Below are 17,807 nucleotides of genomic sequence, written 5' to 3' on the forward strand. Positions count from 1 at the left end.
TGGGGACATTACATTTACATTTTTAGAAGATTTATTTGTTTTATTAAGCACTATTTCTGCTACATTATGAATCAGAATCGCAATGTACAAAGCAATTACTATATTCAAATAAAATATACAGTAGCTACAAATTTATGTGTAACGCAACTGTGAATATTGGTTGCAGGAAATAAAGTACTTTAATTTAGAATTGTACAACTATGGTGAATGTAATACTTTTACATTCATTAATAACATTAAACAATTATATATATATATATATATATATATATATATATATATATATATATATATATATATATATATATATATATATATATAATTGTTGTATATATAAAATATATAAAAAATTATATCTAGTGTCTGAATAATTTTTGGTATATATATATATATATATATATATATATATATATATATATATATACACAGTACAGTCCAAAAGTTTGGAACCACTAAGATTTTTAATGTTTTTAAAAGAAGTTTCGTCTGCTCACCAAGGCTACATTTATTTAATTAAAAATACAGTAAAAAACAGTAATATTGTGAAATATTATTACAATTGAAAATAACTGTGTATTATTTAAATATATTTGACAAAGTAATTTATTCCTGTGATGCAAAGCTGAATTTTCAGCATCATTACTCCAGTCTTCAGTGTCACATGATCCTTCAGAAATCATTCTAATATGCCGATTTGCTGCTCAATAAACATTTATGATTATTTTCAATGTTGAAAACAGTTGTGTACTTTTTTTTTCAGGATTCCTTGATGAATAGAAAGTTCAAAAGAACAGCATTTATCTGAAATACAAAGCTTCTGTAGCATTATACACTACCGTTCAAAAGTTTGGGGTCAGTAAGAATTTTTATTTAAATTTTTTTGAAAAGAAATTAAAGAAATGAATACTTTTATTCAGCAAGGATGCATTAAATCAATCAAAAGTGGCAGTAAAGACATTTATAATGTTACAAAAGATTAGATTTCAGATAAACACTGTTCTTTTCAACTTTCTATTCATCAAATAATCCTGAAAAAAAATATTGTACACAAATATTTTGTACACTCTAAAAAATGCTGGGTTAAAAACAACCCAAGTTGGGTTGAAAATGGACAAACCCAGCGGTTGGGTTAAATGTTTGCCCAACCTGCTGGGTAGTTTTATTTAAACCAACTATTGTTTAAAAATTGCTATATGGCTAGCTTAAAATGAACCCAAAATAGTTGGGAAATTAAAAACCAGATATAATTAGAGGCAACAATAATAGACAAAAGGTGAATGTTTATTAATAAGCTTTAATATTTTATTAATATAAATGTAATAGTTTAATAGTTTATTAAACATAAGCAATAAGCAATTTAATAAATGTTTATTGTTTAATAATTATTCATTGAACATTAATAAATGTTCATTTCCAACATACTTTGGGTTAATTTTAATTAAGCAATACAGTAATTTTTAAACAATAGTTGAGTTAAATAAAACTACCCAGCAGGCTGGGCAAACATTTAACCCTACCGCTGGGTTAAAACAACCCAATTGCTGGGTTTGTCCATTTTCAACCCAACTTGGGTTGTTTTTAACCCAGTGTACAATTGTACACAATTCTTGAGCAGCAGATCAGCATATTAGAATGATTTCTGAAGGATCATGTGACACTGAAGACTGGAGTAATGATGCTGAAAATTCAGCTTTGATCACAGGAATAAATTACTTTGTCAAATATATTTAAATAGTACACAGTTATTTTCAATTGTAATAATATTTCACAATATTACTGTTTTTTACTGTATTTTTAATTAAATAAATGTAGCCTTGGTGAGCAGACGAAACTTCTTTTAAAAACATTAAAAATCTTAGTGCTTCCAAACTTTTGGACTGTACTGTATATGCACATATATATATATATATATATATATATATATATATATATATATAGTCAAACCAAAATTTATAACAATAAAACAATAAAAATACACAAATAAAGGCGATGACCCACATGAAACATGAAAAAAATGCAATAGTAATTTATAGTAAATACTATAGTGTTTTTAACCATACTACAGTAAATTGTACTGTATATAATATAGTATTTATAACACTTGAATGCTACAGCATACTGAAGTATTAACTATAGTGAACTGATAAACTGTAATCAATACTGTAGTATAATTTAGTTTTTACTATAGTAAACTGTAGTGTATTGTTGTAGAAAACTTAGTACAGGACTGGGTAAAGTAAATTGTTTATATATTACCACAGCAACTACAGAATTACCACAACAAACTATTTCAAGTACTTTACTATGACACACTATAGTATTTACTCTAAATTACTTTAGTATTTTTTCTTGGTACACTATAAAGAAATTATACATTTCAATACACAAATTAAAAAAAGGAATTTAAGATATTGTAGACTTGAAAAGTCCTTGTAATGTTTCCAAATAAAGCTGCATTTCGTTCTTGAACCTTGACAGTCTTTTTTTTTTTAAAAATTTTTATTGACATGTAAAAGCAAATGTTCAAAGAATTTAACAGCAATAATAGAATTATAAACAATAAACAAAATAGTAAACAAAAACAAAAAAATACTTAATAAATAAACAAAACAATGGAAAGGAGGGAAAAAAACAACTATGAGCCAGAGGTAATATAACAACGTAAATTAATATTGAAAAAGGGAGAGAAAGGTCCCTTTTTTTTCTTCTTTTTCTTCCTTGTACATCATAAAAAGGCATAAATGTTATACTTTGTGCACAACGAACTGGACTTTAGGGCTTTGACATTGCTGGAAGAGGAGATAGTGCCCAAATAACATTTCAAGTCATGACAAAAAATAATAAAAAGAGGTTAAACAGACAAAAATTTACACTTATGTATAAAAAACTCGGCTAGAAAAATAAATAGGTTTACAAGAAAATACTTGTCTTTTAGATTTTTATCAAAGTTATATAATCCAAATAATACATCCTTAAACACCAAAGAAAAATTTCCAAAAAAAAAAGCACGAACGAATAAACAAAATTTCTTCCAAAAATTAGCTACATGATTACCTTGACAGTTTTTTTTTTTTTTTTATTCAAGAGGTATTACATATTCACATTATCATATTAACATTAGCTGCCAGGGAGGGAAAAAAAAAGGAAATATTACATAAATTTCAGTGCTTTCAGAGCATTACAGTGCTTTTTTGTTTTTGGTTTGTTCCCAGAGATTTACATATAATTTAAAGTCATTTATAAAATGTGAAAAATTTGTTTTACATTGAGCCCACTTCTTCTTATGTATATAGTATTTTCCTAATAAAATAAACAAATGTATAATATGTAGTTCTTTACATTTCAAGTTTTCATTATCTGTTTAAAACAACTATGTCAAATACACAAATTTTTATCATACAATCAAGTTTTATATTAATATTTGTAAGTCTTTTTTTTTTTTTTTTTTTTTTTTTTTTATTAATGAAAATAGAACAATTTACAAACAGAACATAGAATAAGGCAGTGCAATACAAAGTGTGATATTAATTAGTAACAGGGGATCCGAAAATAAAATCATAATATTTTAAGCATGTTAATGACTTTTTTTTTTTTTTTTTTTTTTTTTACAATTTCAGAGAAGATATAAAACAATTAAATTCCACTAAAAATACCTTAAATATTGGGGATGAATTTAAGCATTTTTGTTTATGTATATACATTTTTGCCAGCAATATGAGTAAGTTAACAATGTATTCAAGACCTTTGTTAACATTGTTTTCATAGTACACAATAATATCCTTTAAAGAAAAACAGTATTTATCCTTTACTAGATTAAAAATAAATTCTGCCATTTCCTTCCAAAAATTTTGTTTAACTTTACAATCAAAAAACAAACGTGTTAACACTTCTTTCTCATTTTTGCAAAAGGAGCATAAATCATCAATATCAGAGTATCTTGAAATTATTGATTTAACAGAATTGTAAAATGTAGCTATTTCTTTAGCTTTGTTATTGATACAATATTTAAAGGGGATTAACCGAGCAGCCTTCCAATTAATATTATCAATAATAGAGTTTTCCTCTATGTGTTATTTTATTTTGTTTTTGGAAAATAGTATAAATATGTTTGTTCTTTAATATTTGACAGTCGTAAAACTCTGAAAGAGTTTCAATGACGTCAAGGCTATGGTGTGATTGGTTTATGAGGCACACGTGATCCACGCGCACCGTTACGCATTCTCCAATGGTAGAGCCGCAGAGGATGGTATCTCTTCACATAAAATCCCTCTCTCTCTCTCTCTCTCTCTCTCTGTATATAGATAGATAGATAAATAGATAGATAGATATCAAGACGTCTCACTCGGATTACTATGAATAGGAAAAACTGCAATAAATCGGAATAAAAGAGCCAATCGCCATTGTAAGTCATCATGCTTCAGTGTCCTGTGAATCGCTTTAAGAGCTGCGCATGCGCACTGGCTGGACCAACCGGAAACGCTTTTTCCGCTATTTGAGCGTAAGCAACATTTACGCGTCAGATTTTACCGTTCATTCAGGTTTTTCCACATTCCAGAAAGTAGGAATTGATTTTGCATGAGCAAAACAGCTGCCCAGAGGCCATGAAAATATGGCCAGAGAGTGAAGTGACTTTCCTCCATAAGGACTTTGACAACAGTGACTCCAGAGAGCAGGTAAATCATTGATTCCGTCAATTATTAACAGAAATAATAAAACAATCATTCATTTGATGTCACGGTCTGCTCGTTTTAGACACTTTGCAGTCTGTGGTGATCTCAGAAAATGATCTTTTAATCTTATCTGAGAGTTTATAAAGTTCATTCATTGAGTGTTAAAGCATGCATGATCATTGTAAAGCATTTGTGAGATATATAAATCCAGTGTGTTTCTTGTGTTTTGTGGTCATTGCACAAGTTAAAGGATTAGTTCACTTTCTAATTAAAAGTTCCTGATAATTTACTCACCCTCATGTCATGTTCATGTAGCATATATAGGTATATATGATTTCTGTTCCTCCCTACAGTTCACAATGAACTACATACAGCTGACAGATATCAAGTTAAAGGGATACAATTCTGTCATCATTTACTCACCGTCAATTTGGTCCAAAAAAAGAAAGAGATTTTGAAGAATGTTGGTAACCACACAGTTGATGAATCCCATTGACCTCCATAGTATTTTTTAGTATTTACCAACATTCTTTAAAAAAATCTTTATTTGGAACAAATTGACTGAGTAAATGATGACAGAATTTTTATTTTTAGGGAACTGTCCCTTTAAGCACTTATACGCCCTTTATTTCAATATGACAACAATATGGTGTTAAAGGATTAGTTCACTTTCAAATTAAAATTTCCTGATAATTTACTCACCTCCATGTCATCCAAGATGTTCATGTTTCTTTCTTCAGTCGAAAAGAAATGAAGGTTTTTGATGAAAACATTCCAGGATTATTCTCCTTATAGTGGACTTCACTGGAGCCCAAATGGTTGAAATGACAGTTTACAGCGATCTCAGACGAGAAATAAGAGTCTTATCTAGAGAAACCATCACTCATTTTAGGGCTGGATGGTTATGACTTCAATTCAGAACCTCAATTAATTGAACATTTTACCTCGATTACGATTAATGAGCGATTATTTTGTTTGTTTGTTTGCCCTCATAGTTCACTTACAAGTAGGGCTGCACGATTTATCGCGATAAAATCGCACGCGATATGGCAAAGGCTGCGATTATTTAATGCGCAGCTTGTCAGAGCTGTACGGCTCTGTGATCAGTAGTAAATGCTTCTCCATCTGAAAGCCAGAGGGCGCTCTTGCGCAGAAACTCAAAATATGCCCTGCAGCAGAAGAAGATAACACGCATCATTTCGCTGTAGCTGAATAAACAGAAGATTGAAATGCTTTGATTAATTAAACATGACTAATAAACACACGACAGCCTTATTCTGTGTAAGAAGCCACATCATCTCACAGAAGGACGCTCAGCTGTCGTTATGAAGTGAGTTTGGAGTAAAAACATGTTATTAAATGTCTTTTGTTGCTTTTTCAAATGTCCATTATAAGCGACTCAAACTCGCAGTGCTTTCAGATGGATTAGCATTTGGAGCCATACTTCATTGACAAGCCACGCGTAAAAAAATCAATCACAGCCTTTGCGATTTCATAATCGCACTAAGAATCGCATTTAAGCGATAATCGCGTTCAAGTTCAATGTTATTTTTCGTATCGTGCAGCCCTACTTACAAGGTTTGTACTGTAAATATGATTGACTATTAAAAATAGTCACGTGGCAACACGCGCGCTAGTGTGTTTTAAAGTGGGAAGTATCAACAGGATTAAAAAAACGAAATAACCGACATGGTAAAATTACATCGGTTAGAGATTCTGAATTTCGGTTTCAATTACTTTTCGATTAATCGTCCAGCCCTAGCTCATTTTCTAAAAAAAAAAAAATTAAAATAAAATTTTTATTAAATTGTCATATATAATGCGCTAGTGCAAGTATATAACAATTAATTCAAACTTTAACCTGTGGAGGGCAGTAATACACTTAGCAGTGTCTACACTGCTGGAATTCAAATAGAGAAGAAGAAGAGAGCTAGTTCAAGATGAGCATTTATGGTTAAAACTTGTATATTTTATTTATTTATTTATAAAATAACTGATGGTTTCTCTAGATAAGACCCTTATTCCTCGTCTGGTATCGTTTAAAGCCTTTGAAGCTGCACTGAAACTGTAATTTTGACCTTCAACCGTTTGGGCTCCATTGAAGTCCACTATATGGAGAAAGATCCTGGAATGTTTTCATCAAAAACCTTAATTTCTTTTCGACTGAAGAAAGAAAGACATGAACATCTTGAATGACATGGGCGTGAGCAAATTATCAGGAAAATTTAATTTGAAACATTCTTCAAAATATCTTTCTTTTTTGGACCAAATTGACGGTGAGTAAATGATGACAGAATTGTATTCCTTTAACTTGATATCTGTCGGACAGAGTCAGCTGTATGTAGTTCATTGTGAGCTGTAGGGAGGAACAGAAATCATATATACCCCTACAAAAGTGCTGTTGTGCTGCTATAGTACATCAATGGAAATCTGATGTATCAGATGACAATACCATGATGCTTTTTTGAAGAGAATAGTCTAACAAAGAAGTACCGCTCTATTGGTAACCATGGTAATTTTTGACTGTGTGCTTATTGTATATGACCTGTTGAAGTATACATAGGTAGATTATAACAGTTTTTGCACATTCAGTGCCTTGTGAAAGTATTCCTTTACATTTTGTTATGTTGCTGCTTTGTTATGTCTTTATGTTACGTTATGTTTTTGTTATGTTGCTACTTTAAATAGTTTTCTCCTGGGACTTTCGCAGCTTGTGAGCCGGCCCTGATCTCAGTGCGAGAGGTCCTGGGTTCAAATCCCGGACGAGCCCCCATTTGTCACGGCCGGCTTGCAAGCTGTGTCATGCAGTCATGCAGCAGGCTCTTTTGCCACTCAGTCCAGCTGAGGGCGTGTGTTCCGGCAGGAAAGTGACGTCAGTGCATACCCTCTGTATTCTCTGGTCTGATGAACCTCAGGTCCAAGCATCATGTCTGGAGGAAACCAGGCACTGCTCATCACCTGCACAATACTATCCTAATAATAAAGCATGGTGGTGGGAGCATCATGCTGTGGGAATTTTTTAGTGTGTTTTTTAGTTAATTTATTTGACAAACTATTTTTTATGTGTATTTAAATGTCTGAAACCTAAAATAAACATTGTGGTTGATAACACTGAATACAAGCGCTGAGCGTGTCCATCTCTGGCTCAACGCCAGTCAAAGCGCAAACACACATTTGAATTTAGCAGTTCATCATGTGATGCACTGAATATTTCAATCAACAGTTCAGGCATTTAAGTGGCACTGAAGTGTCATATAGGTACATATAGGTCATATTGGCACTGGGTTTCGGTACCCAACCCTACCAGCCAGAGCCTGAGCTTGAACCCAATTGAACATCTTGGGAAAAACCTGAAAATGTCTGTCCATCGATGGCCCCCATCCAACCTGACTGAGCGCGAGAGGATCTGAGGAGAAGAATGGTAAACAAATCGCCAAATGCAGATGTGCAAAGCTTGTCTCATCATACCTAAAAAGACATGAGGCAGTAAAGGTGTTCAAATAAGTACCAAGTGTACATCATGTCATTTTTTTTTTTTACTTATGTCAATTTAAATTTGCAAAGTTATCAAAAATACCAGTTTTTTTTATTTGTCATTATGGGGTTAAATTGATGTGGGGGAAAAGTGAATTAAAGTAGTTGATCATAAGGCAACAACATAACAAAATGTGAAAAAATGAAAGGGGTATGAATACTTTCGCAAGGCACTGTATGATAACTACTGAAGTGTTCATCAAACCTCATCTCTATCTTTCTCAGATGGACGGGCCGGTCGGGGCGATGCGTGTGTTGGTGACAGGCGGTAGTGGACTGGTGGGGCGAGCGATAGAGCGGGTGGTGAAAGAGGAGGAGGAGGGAGGGAGAGAAGGAGAAGAATGGATATTCCTGTCATCCAAGGATGCTAATCTCATGTAAGGGCTCCTGAACAAACACTCGTCAGACGTCACAACCGTTAGACAGCATAATCATTAAAATATATCATTAGATATATTCTAAAAGTGCATGTTATAGAAAACATGGTGTTAGAAGTACTAATAGCAAAGTCCCTTTAAGACAAGTCATTTTACTCGGCGGCCATCTTTGAAACGCCTCTCAGGCATTCAAGTGCAGCTCCTATCTCTTTGAACGGGGAAACATCAAATTCTCCAAAGCTGTTTGCCAAGCTTTCTATTAAATTTCATATTTGAAATCACCAATGAAATCTGACAACAGCTGTCTCATAAACTTTGTTTCTAAACGTTCGAATCATGCCAAAAAAACTGTATTATTCAGGCTGGATCAAGCTAATGCGCATGCGCAGTCCTAAATGCGCGTCTCTTGTGTCTCATTTCGGAGGCACGCGTCTGACTGTTTCTATAGGAACCGGAGCTTATGATGGCCGCTGCAGTGACGCGATGACTTTACCAGTCGGCGATTGGCTCTTATTTAGAAGGCGGGACTTATTCCGCCATATTGTGCGTGGCACTTTCTCTCATTTATAATAATACAAGCGTCTTGTGTTATTCTATCCACCTTATTCCTAAGCCCCATGTGAATTATGGGTGTAACTTCCGTTAAACTGTAAACAGTCAGTGAAAGGCTCACTCTATGAACGCAATAATACGTTTTGTTTTTTTTTAAAACTGTGTACAATGAGATGACATTATTCTACTCACCCTTCAACCAACGAACATTAAAAGGACATTTAAAAGTGTAAAAGCATTAATGAGATACTTCTCAACTACGGAAGAGGATTAGGGCCAAGCAATAATAAAAAAATAAAACCATCTCGAGATTAAAGTTGTTAAATTTAAAAAAGTCGAGATAAAATGTTGAGAATAAACTCGTTAAATTATGAGGAAAAAAAATCGTTACATTTCGAGAAAGTCAAGATAAAATGTTGAGAATAAAGTCATTAAATTATGAGAAAAATGTCGTTAAATTTCGAGAAAAAAGTCGAGATAAAATGTTGAGAATAAAGTCATTAAATTACGCGAAAAAAGTCATTAAATTCTGAGAACAAATTCGTTAAATTATGAGAAAAAAGTCATTAAATTCCGAGAACAAATTTGTTAAATTATGAGAAAAATGTCGTTAAATTTCGAGAAAAAAGTCGAGATAAAATGTTGAGAATAAAGTCATTAAATTACGAGAAAAAAGTCATTAAATTACGAGAACAAATTCGTTAAATTATGAGAAAAAAGTCGTTAAATTACGAGAAAAAATTCGTTAAATTACGAGAAAAAAGTCGTTAAATTACGAGAACAAATTTGTTAAATTACGAATTTGTTCTCATAATTTAACGACTTTTTTCTCGTAATTTAATGACTTTATTCTCATAATTTAATGAGTTTCTCAACATTTTATCTTGACTTTTTTCTCTAAATTTAATGACATTTTTCTCATAATTTAACGAATTTGTTCTCGTAATTTAACGACTTTTTTCTCGTAATTTAATGACTTTATTCTCAACATTTTATTTCGACTTTTTTCTCGAAACTTAACGAGTTTTTTCTTTTAACAACTTTAATCTCGAGATGGTTTTATTTTTTTATTATTGCTTGGCCCTAATCCTCTTCCGTATTCAACAGGCCATGAAAAAGCGAGATTTTTTCCACAGTAATAACAGACGGTGGATAGTCTTTGCAAATATGAATGATCCATTCACTCCAAGAATAATAAATTATAACTTAATATAACTTAGCCAGTGGCTAAGTTGACCCACCCCCTGTATCTTGGCAACCGTACCATTTTATTGTCATGTGACCATATATTTTAGAACCACCCATCATTTCTGCCAGACTGAAAAGGAGAAGCACATGTGATGCATGGAAGTCGCTTATTTACTTTAAAAACTGTTTTTGGCTTGTCAAAGTAAAATTTTAACATAACAGATGTAATGGCTGTTTCATCAAAGCAAATTTGTCCAAGTCTAAAACTATTTATGATGCATATTGGTGATTTAGCAACGTATAAAACCATGCAAGTCATTTAGGTAAATATTATTCTGAATTGGTAAGCTAGCTAGCTTTTCCTAAAATGGCAGCAATGGGGCAAAGTGAGCCAAATGCTGTGGGGTAAATTGAGCCAGTGTTTTAACTTACCCCACCACAAGGCAATGAATTTAAGTTAAATCTGAAGTATAAACGGGTGTCATTTCAATGTAATGTTACGCAACTGGTTTAGTTTATCTTTATTTTTATTTATAAGAGTTTATTTGATAGAAACAGTGTACAAGTCCACCAAATCCTTCTCTGATACGAACCAGAGGATGTTTAATCATATAAATCTTTCCATCAGTAGACTCGGCTCAACTTACCCCTAACCTGGGGTAAATTGAGCCAGAGGAACACTTTTTTTTTTTTTTTTTTTATAAGAATCCATATTTTTAGAACCCTTTGTCATATATTTATTTTGATCATTTAAAATGATAGGAAACATCCTGAAATTACTTTAAATACTTTCACTGTACTTCTGCCTCATTTTCCCTTACCTTGAGGACCTCATAAGTAATTTAAATCTTTATTGATAACTTTATATCGTCATATCGCTCAGGCCTAAGAACTGCACGTGAAGACACGCCCCTGGTTATTTTGCCACTAATGGTAAATCGCAATGATATATATTGCCATACTGCCAATATCTAAATTAATTAATGTTTCTCAGGGCATGAGAATATATATTTATATTTACATGTGCTGCTTCAGGAGTGCTGAAGAGACGAGATCAGTTTTCCAGAAATATCGTCCGACACACGTCATTCATTTAGCCGCCATGGTAGGCGGGCTCTTCAGAAACATGAGACAGAACCTGGACTTCTGGGTAATTATTAACAATTATTATTATATAACATTGGAAATATGTAATAAAGCCTGAAAATATCACTGTTGAATAATCAAACTGTACATTGACTTGTTTTCAGAGGAATAATATATTTATCAATGACAACGTGCTGCACACGGCTCATGAGTTTGGGGTGGTGAAGGTCGTTTCTTGCCTGTCCACGTGTATATTCCCAGATAAAACCACCTACCCCATAGATGAGACCATGGTAATCTTACACACACACACACTTTAAGAGACAGATGTTGTTTATACCATAGCAGGGCTTATACCATGATACAATTTCCTTGATCATCTACGATTCATTGTCCAATGAAAACATACTGTAAACTGCATTAGAATCCAGTGGATCAAGTTTATTTTCTACAAGATCATCAGCTCCAATTGTTTTATGATTTGAGGGAGATGATGACTAGACATTTTTGTTGGGAATTGTCCTATATTTTTGTCATCTATACAGACGTGTTTCTCTCTCGCTCCGTTTCAGATCCACAACGGTCCTCCACATGAGTCTAATTTCGGTTATGCCTACGCCAAACGCATGATTGATGTCCACAACAGGTCAGTGTCAATGTTCATTGGTCATGAGCTTTTCTTGGGTGTATCACATGTCTAGGTCACACGTCTTTTTTTAAATTTAAATTTTCTACATTGTCATATTATCATCAAATCATAAGATTTTTGCAGTAAAATATCCAAAAACCACTAGGTCAGTGTTATATATTTTGTTCACTTGAGTACTTTTAATATCCCAAATGTTTGCAACTATTTGTAAATGGTGAGAAAATTGCAGTTTTACCCAAGGCTCCGGGACGCGTGAGGAGTCGCCTGTCAATGGCGTCATACCCGCGTTACCCTCGGTTTCCGCTTTTATTTTGTAGAAACCATGGAAACACCAAAGACGATTTAATATTTACGTGTTTTAATAGACAAGGGAACAACTGTTTTGATATATTTATAGACAGAAAACGAATTATTGTTATATAGCTCAACACGTTTAGTCTTATTGTTTAAATCTAATTTTCTTGATTTTTTTGCGAGTACCATGCTTTACCATGCCTCAGAGAAAAACACTATTTTGTCAAGTAGCTAACATAGCATAATCAGATGCAGTTTTATTTTTAGTAACAGTAATACAGCATTTTCTCCATCATACAATATGTTTTAAAATTAATTGCATGCCATTTATCAACACAAGCCATCCAGCATTTAACATGATATTGTAAAATCGATCTATCTTACTGCAGTGTGTAACAGTGTCTCACAGCAGCCGCCGAGCGAACGCACAGAGTAACGTTATAACATCATTTTCAACACTCTCAGATGTGTCTAATATGATAAACAGAGCTGCGTTACCTCATACTCATGACCGGAAAAGCGGAAGCGGCGCCGACGACTGTGTCATAATAAAAGTCCCGCTGCTCGTGAGGCGTGTGTTGATCAATCGCTCCAGCTCCTCGTTCAGCTCCACAACACTCGCTCCTGCTCTGCTTCATACTACAGTAACGTTAATAATCACATCCATGAGCATGATTTCTTCCCGAGTCCAATCCCTATTATTTTGCACCGTCTGTTGAGGTGGAGACCACATGTCCCAAGATTCCACGCTCAAACTTGCCATCATCAAGCTACGCCTTTGTTTTGAATAGACCTCTAGCGACCTCTAGCAGAATTCTTACATACTGCACCTTTAAACACATTTTTGCTCCTTATTTTCATTATCGCAGTTCATCCAGACATTTTCTTTATTTTACTTTTGTGTGTGTGTGTAATTCTCATTCTCATTAGTGAATTTCATTAAATTACTGATACAATAAAAAAAAATTGAAATGAAATGCAGCACAACATGTGCAATAAATATTTAGAAATTTATTTTTTTTAATGTATATAATGAACTACTATTTTTATGACAATAATGAGAATTTGTGAGAAATGTGTGTAATTGTCATGAAAATAATGTCAAGATTTTGGGGTGAAGTTTTGTTTATAGCTTTCATAAATTTAACAAAGAATTCATTTGTTTTTGTCCATTAGGGCGTGTTTTCAGCAGTACGGTCGGCGATACACCGCCGTCATCCCCACCAATGTTTTTGGACCCCATGACAACTTCAACATTGAGGACGGTCACGTGCTGCCGGGCTTGATCCACAAGACTTACCTGGCAAAGAGTGAGAGCCCCATATTTATAGCATCAAATAACAAACTAAAACCCAAAGTTATTGGAAAAACAAACATTTGAGCATATGTCAACGTGATGAGAGCTACCTAAAATGACAGAAAAGGTTATTTTTTTTAGTTTAGCTCACATCCCAGTTGATTGCATGGAAAAGTTGGGGTTTATAACCTATACTGCAGCCAGCCACCAGGGGGTGATCAAGATGTTTTAGCTACACTTTTTTTCAGTGTGCGGCACACTTGATCTAGAGTCGCATTTAAGAAAAGTTCACATGGAAAACATTTTGTGTGTTTTGTAGAGGAAGGTAAACCTCTGCAGGTCTGGGGTTCAGGTCGCCCTCTGCGTCAGTTCATCTATTCTCTGGATCTGGCTCGTCTGTTTGTGTGGGTTTTGAGGGAGTATGACGAGGTGGAGCCCATCATTCTGTCAGGTACTCGAGCCGTGAATTCCTTACAAATTCAGTTTGATCAAAAAAAATTCTTTAATGGTATAACAAAAGATGATGTCTAAATTTTGGAGACTGATTTGTATGTATTAATATGTTGGTACATAAACCAATTTCAATATGTATAATAAAACATATTAGGCATGTGACGGTATCAAATTTTCATGTTGCGATTAATTGCTGAAGCTTTTATCACAATATTTAAATAAGTTGCAAAAAAAAAATGTTGTCATAGTATAACAGGTTTAAGAACTCTGAATGTTTAAATACAATAATACAATACACCAAAAATATATAAAGTACAATTTTCAAACAGATTAAAGTCTCATTAATTAATGCATTAACTAAGATTGAGCAATAGCTGCATTTGTTACAGAAAGTATAATTTTTTTGTTAATAATAGTTAAGAAACACAACTGATCATTGTTAGTTTTATCTCAGGTGCATTAAATAAGTTCTTTTGATTTTTAGTAAAGTTATTAAACAGTAACTAAGAAATTAACATTAAGAATAATTAATGCTTTATTAGTATTTTTCATTGTCAGTTTGGTAAAAATGAATTAACATGTTAACTAATGAAGGTTTACTGAACAATAACAAATAATCAGAACATTTCTAATCATTAGGGCATGTTGTAGTCTAGATTAAAATATAAAAATGTTTAAGTTTGAAAATAAATAGCCTATTAAGTCTTTAAGTATTTGGTGCTGTGATGAGCAACATTGAGATTACAAAAAAATTAATGGCTGTTTGAAGCATTTTAAAAACTTCACTAGAGCAGCTGCTTTTTTTGCGGGGTTTCCGGGGTAACCGCTGCATTTCTGCTGTTCCATCAGCGCCCTCTGCTGTCACAGAGTGAACGTGCGTCTCCTTCATTCATTCCGTCATGTGCTTCTCATGCATGTTGGGCTTGTTTACATCTGAGCGCGTGTCTCTTTGACGCAGTATTGTTGTGCATTTTATACGGTTGATGGGAAAAGTATTCTTAAATGCATTATAAAAAATTTTAATAATTGGTAATAAATTATTATTTATGGTATTTTGAAGTGCCCACGATAACAATATCGTGCATGTTCGTTATCATGATCGCATTACCGAATATCGGCACATGTCTAAAACATATCTTTTAAACTTTCTGTTACCTTGTTGTACATTTTAATGGGCCTTTTTAATTAATAAAAGAATCTGAGATATCTCATTTGTTTATCTTTGTTGTTTTTTTTCTCTCTCTCTCTAGTTGGAGAAGAGGATGAGTTGTCTATAAAGGACGCTGTGGACGCTGTGGTTGAAGCGTTGGGGTTCAAAGGTGACGTGATTGTATCCTTTCACACAATTAACTTCTCGATGGTCATGGTGAAAATCTGCAGTTGTTCTCAAGCAGTCCTTGAATGACACAGTTTTCCTTTTGGTGTGATCTGTCCCTTTCATCCACAAACCTTAACTAACCGCTCTCAGTATGACACTAGTAAAGCAGACGGTCAATTCAAGAAAACCGCCAGTAACGCCAAACTACGCAAATACCTGCCAGACTTCAAGTTCACGCCATTCAAAGCAGGTGATCAATCTTCACTTCTCAGCATTTACTAAATGTTCTTCAATAGCAGTCAAAAGAACAGTCATTATAGGTGCTTTTCTTTTTTCCAGCCATCAAGGAGACGTGTGATTGGTTTGTGGCCAATAATGACATCGCCCGTAAATGAAGATCTGCACATCTCATTGGCTGTGGGGTAGTTTCACGGAACATTCAGACTGACGGCAGGTCTGGATTCCATAGTAGCTTTCATTGGCCAAGGACCGCCCAGAGGCCATCTGACTGACATGTAAAACAACCAATCACAGTTTGTTTTGTTCTGCAGGGGCGTGAAAACGTAAAGTCAATGTCCCTACAATAACAGACTGGCTTGTAAAATATATTTAAAGAGTCTATGCTGCAAACTCTCATACTTTTGAAAATCCAGTGTTTAGTTGGTCATGATAATTGCTTGTTATCACAGTTGTAGAATTCAACCAATCAGATGATGACTTTGAAACTCCTGAAGTGTTTCCAATTTTGTGCCATATGCAACGTTCAGACAACGTTCTGAGGCTGTGAGTCTGAACACTGTTAAATGCTGGAAACCAATGACTGATCAGACCCTTTTGATATTTTTTGTGATTACAAAATCATTGAACACTGCTGTTTTAGCTCTCTTTTTATGTTTATTTAAAGTTTTATAATATATATGGGTGTTTCTGCAACTACGGTCACTTTTGACACTGCCAATTTTTAAAAAAAAATCAACCTCTATGAATTTAAATTTTAACCATCAGTCTGTAATACATACAAAAATGTACACAAAATTGAATGTAGACGTTAAGATTTTAATCCTTCTTGGTTTTCATCACTTCTTACAAAATGTCCTTACCGCAACAATACAACAACAGTAATTTTATACACTTTTCTTTTTTAATTTCTATAAAAATGTAATACATTTACATAGTTACTTTCAAGATTTGTCAATTTTTGTAAATACAAATATTAAAAAATAATTTAAAATTAGGGAATTTTATGATATTCTTTATGCCATGGAAAATTTTGATGCTAACCTATATACCAATTGTTTTAATACACGACAAAGATAAATTATTTCGCTTTTTATGACAAATATTGTCATTTTAATGTGTAAATCATCTCTACTGAAGGGTTAAAATAATTTTTGCAAACAACAGTATTTTGTTTTGTCCTCAGGTTTCTTTTGTTTATCCTCCACTGTCGTTCCTCTGCTCTTTTTTTTAATGCTCTTTTCCCATAACTATTCGTATCTGTCAGGGTCTTTTAAGTCTCTGCATTTCTCTCTTATTATCTGATTTGGTATCATCTAGGCTTGCAAAAATGGTATGTTTATATTTAGATTACAGTTTAAAACTTGAATTTGTCTCTACCGCAACACCTAAAATGTTGCAGAAATGACGTTTTTGCTAATATTGCTGATATTAGCATCAGTTTTGACTTTTAGCACCACATATACATGTATTCAACAGTCAAGGTGTGTAATGACACTGTGTTTACATTTAAGAAGCTTTAGATGACAAACTAACATAAACCTTAAATTTCACTACTGGGACTTAAAAGTGCCCGTAGTTGCAAAACCACCCATATATATACAATTACTAAAACTGCAAATGCTGCGTTTTCCAGTACATTTATATAAATGCATGGACTGCTCCATTCACACAGCACTGTGCATGAGCTAATGGCGCCATCTTGCGGCTGTGCGCGGGACACACTTTGTATCTCAGCCAAGGTCCAAAATTAAATTCTTTGTCTATAATAGAGATGTATATTTTTTATTATAAATTAATTAATTTTCATTAATCCTAAGCAGTATCACACTGCAAGGCTGCGATGTATTTATATAAACCGTCTATAGGATGGTTTCAACGGCAACAACATAAACAAACGTTCAGTTTGTAAACACGAGTCCCTCTAGACTAGACTATTTCTGATTACAAGCAAAATAAATAAGTAAATTTTGCTTGTAAATGTCTAGCCAGTATTATTTTGGGTTACCAGTAGGGGAGAGTGGGGTAAGATGAGCCAGTGGGTAAGTTGACCCACCCCCTGTATCTTGGCAACCGTACCATTTTATTTTCATGTGACGCATGGAAGTCACTTATTTACTTTAAAAACTGTTTTTGGCTTGTCAAAGTAAAA

At 33.4% G+C, this 17,807-nt stretch overlaps 1 protein-coding gene across 2 annotated transcripts; it reads left to right on the top strand.

Annotated features, from left to right (window-relative positions):
• The first annotated feature begins 4,222 nt into the window (after window positions 1-4,222).
• On the top strand, window positions 4,223-17,424 carry LOC125278566 (GDP-L-fucose synthase-like). 2 transcript variants are annotated; one of them, XM_048207833.1, is made up of 10 exons: window positions 4,223-4,673; window positions 8,430-8,581; window positions 11,357-11,471; window positions 11,572-11,700; window positions 11,980-12,053; window positions 13,527-13,660; window positions 13,967-14,098; window positions 15,351-15,430; window positions 15,569-15,668; window positions 15,758-17,424. In XM_048207833.1, exons 1-10 carry the CDS (start codon window positions 4,602-4,604, stop codon window positions 15,811-15,813), a joined length of 1,044 nt encoding a protein of 347 aa, XP_048063790.1. In that variant the 5' UTR covers window positions 4,223-4,601; the 3' UTR covers window positions 15,814-17,424. The 2 variants fall into 2 exon arrangements, with proteins under 2 accessions (XP_048063790.1, XP_048063791.1); XM_048207834.1 differs by lacking the exons at window positions 4,223-4,673; window positions 8,430-8,581 and adding an exon at window positions 11,012-11,254.
• The last annotated feature ends 383 nt before the right edge of the window (window positions 17,425-17,807 follow it).

Source organism: Megalobrama amblycephala, linkage group LG11, assembly GCF_018812025.1.
Source record: "Megalobrama amblycephala isolate DHTTF-2021 linkage group LG11, ASM1881202v1, whole genome shotgun sequence".
In the NCBI taxonomy this organism is placed as follows: Eukaryota; Metazoa; Chordata; class Actinopteri; order Cypriniformes; family Xenocyprididae; genus Megalobrama; species Megalobrama amblycephala.

What these genes read in the sequence shown, in the direction of transcription:
- LOC125278566 (XM_048207833.1), top strand. Translation starts at nt 4,602, where the DNA reads ATGAAAATATGGCCAGAGAGTGAAGTGACTTTCCTCCATAAGGACTTT. An exon ending in GGTTCAAAGGTGACGTGATT is followed by an intron (nt 15,431 to 15,568) that starts GTATCCTTTCAC and finishes AACCGCTCTCAG; the next exon opens with TATGACACTAGTAAAGCAGA. An exon ending in GTTCACGCCATTCAAAGCAG is followed by an intron (nt 15,669 to 15,757) that starts GTGATCAATCTT and finishes TCTTTTTTCCAG; the next exon opens with CCATCAAGGAGACGTGTGAT.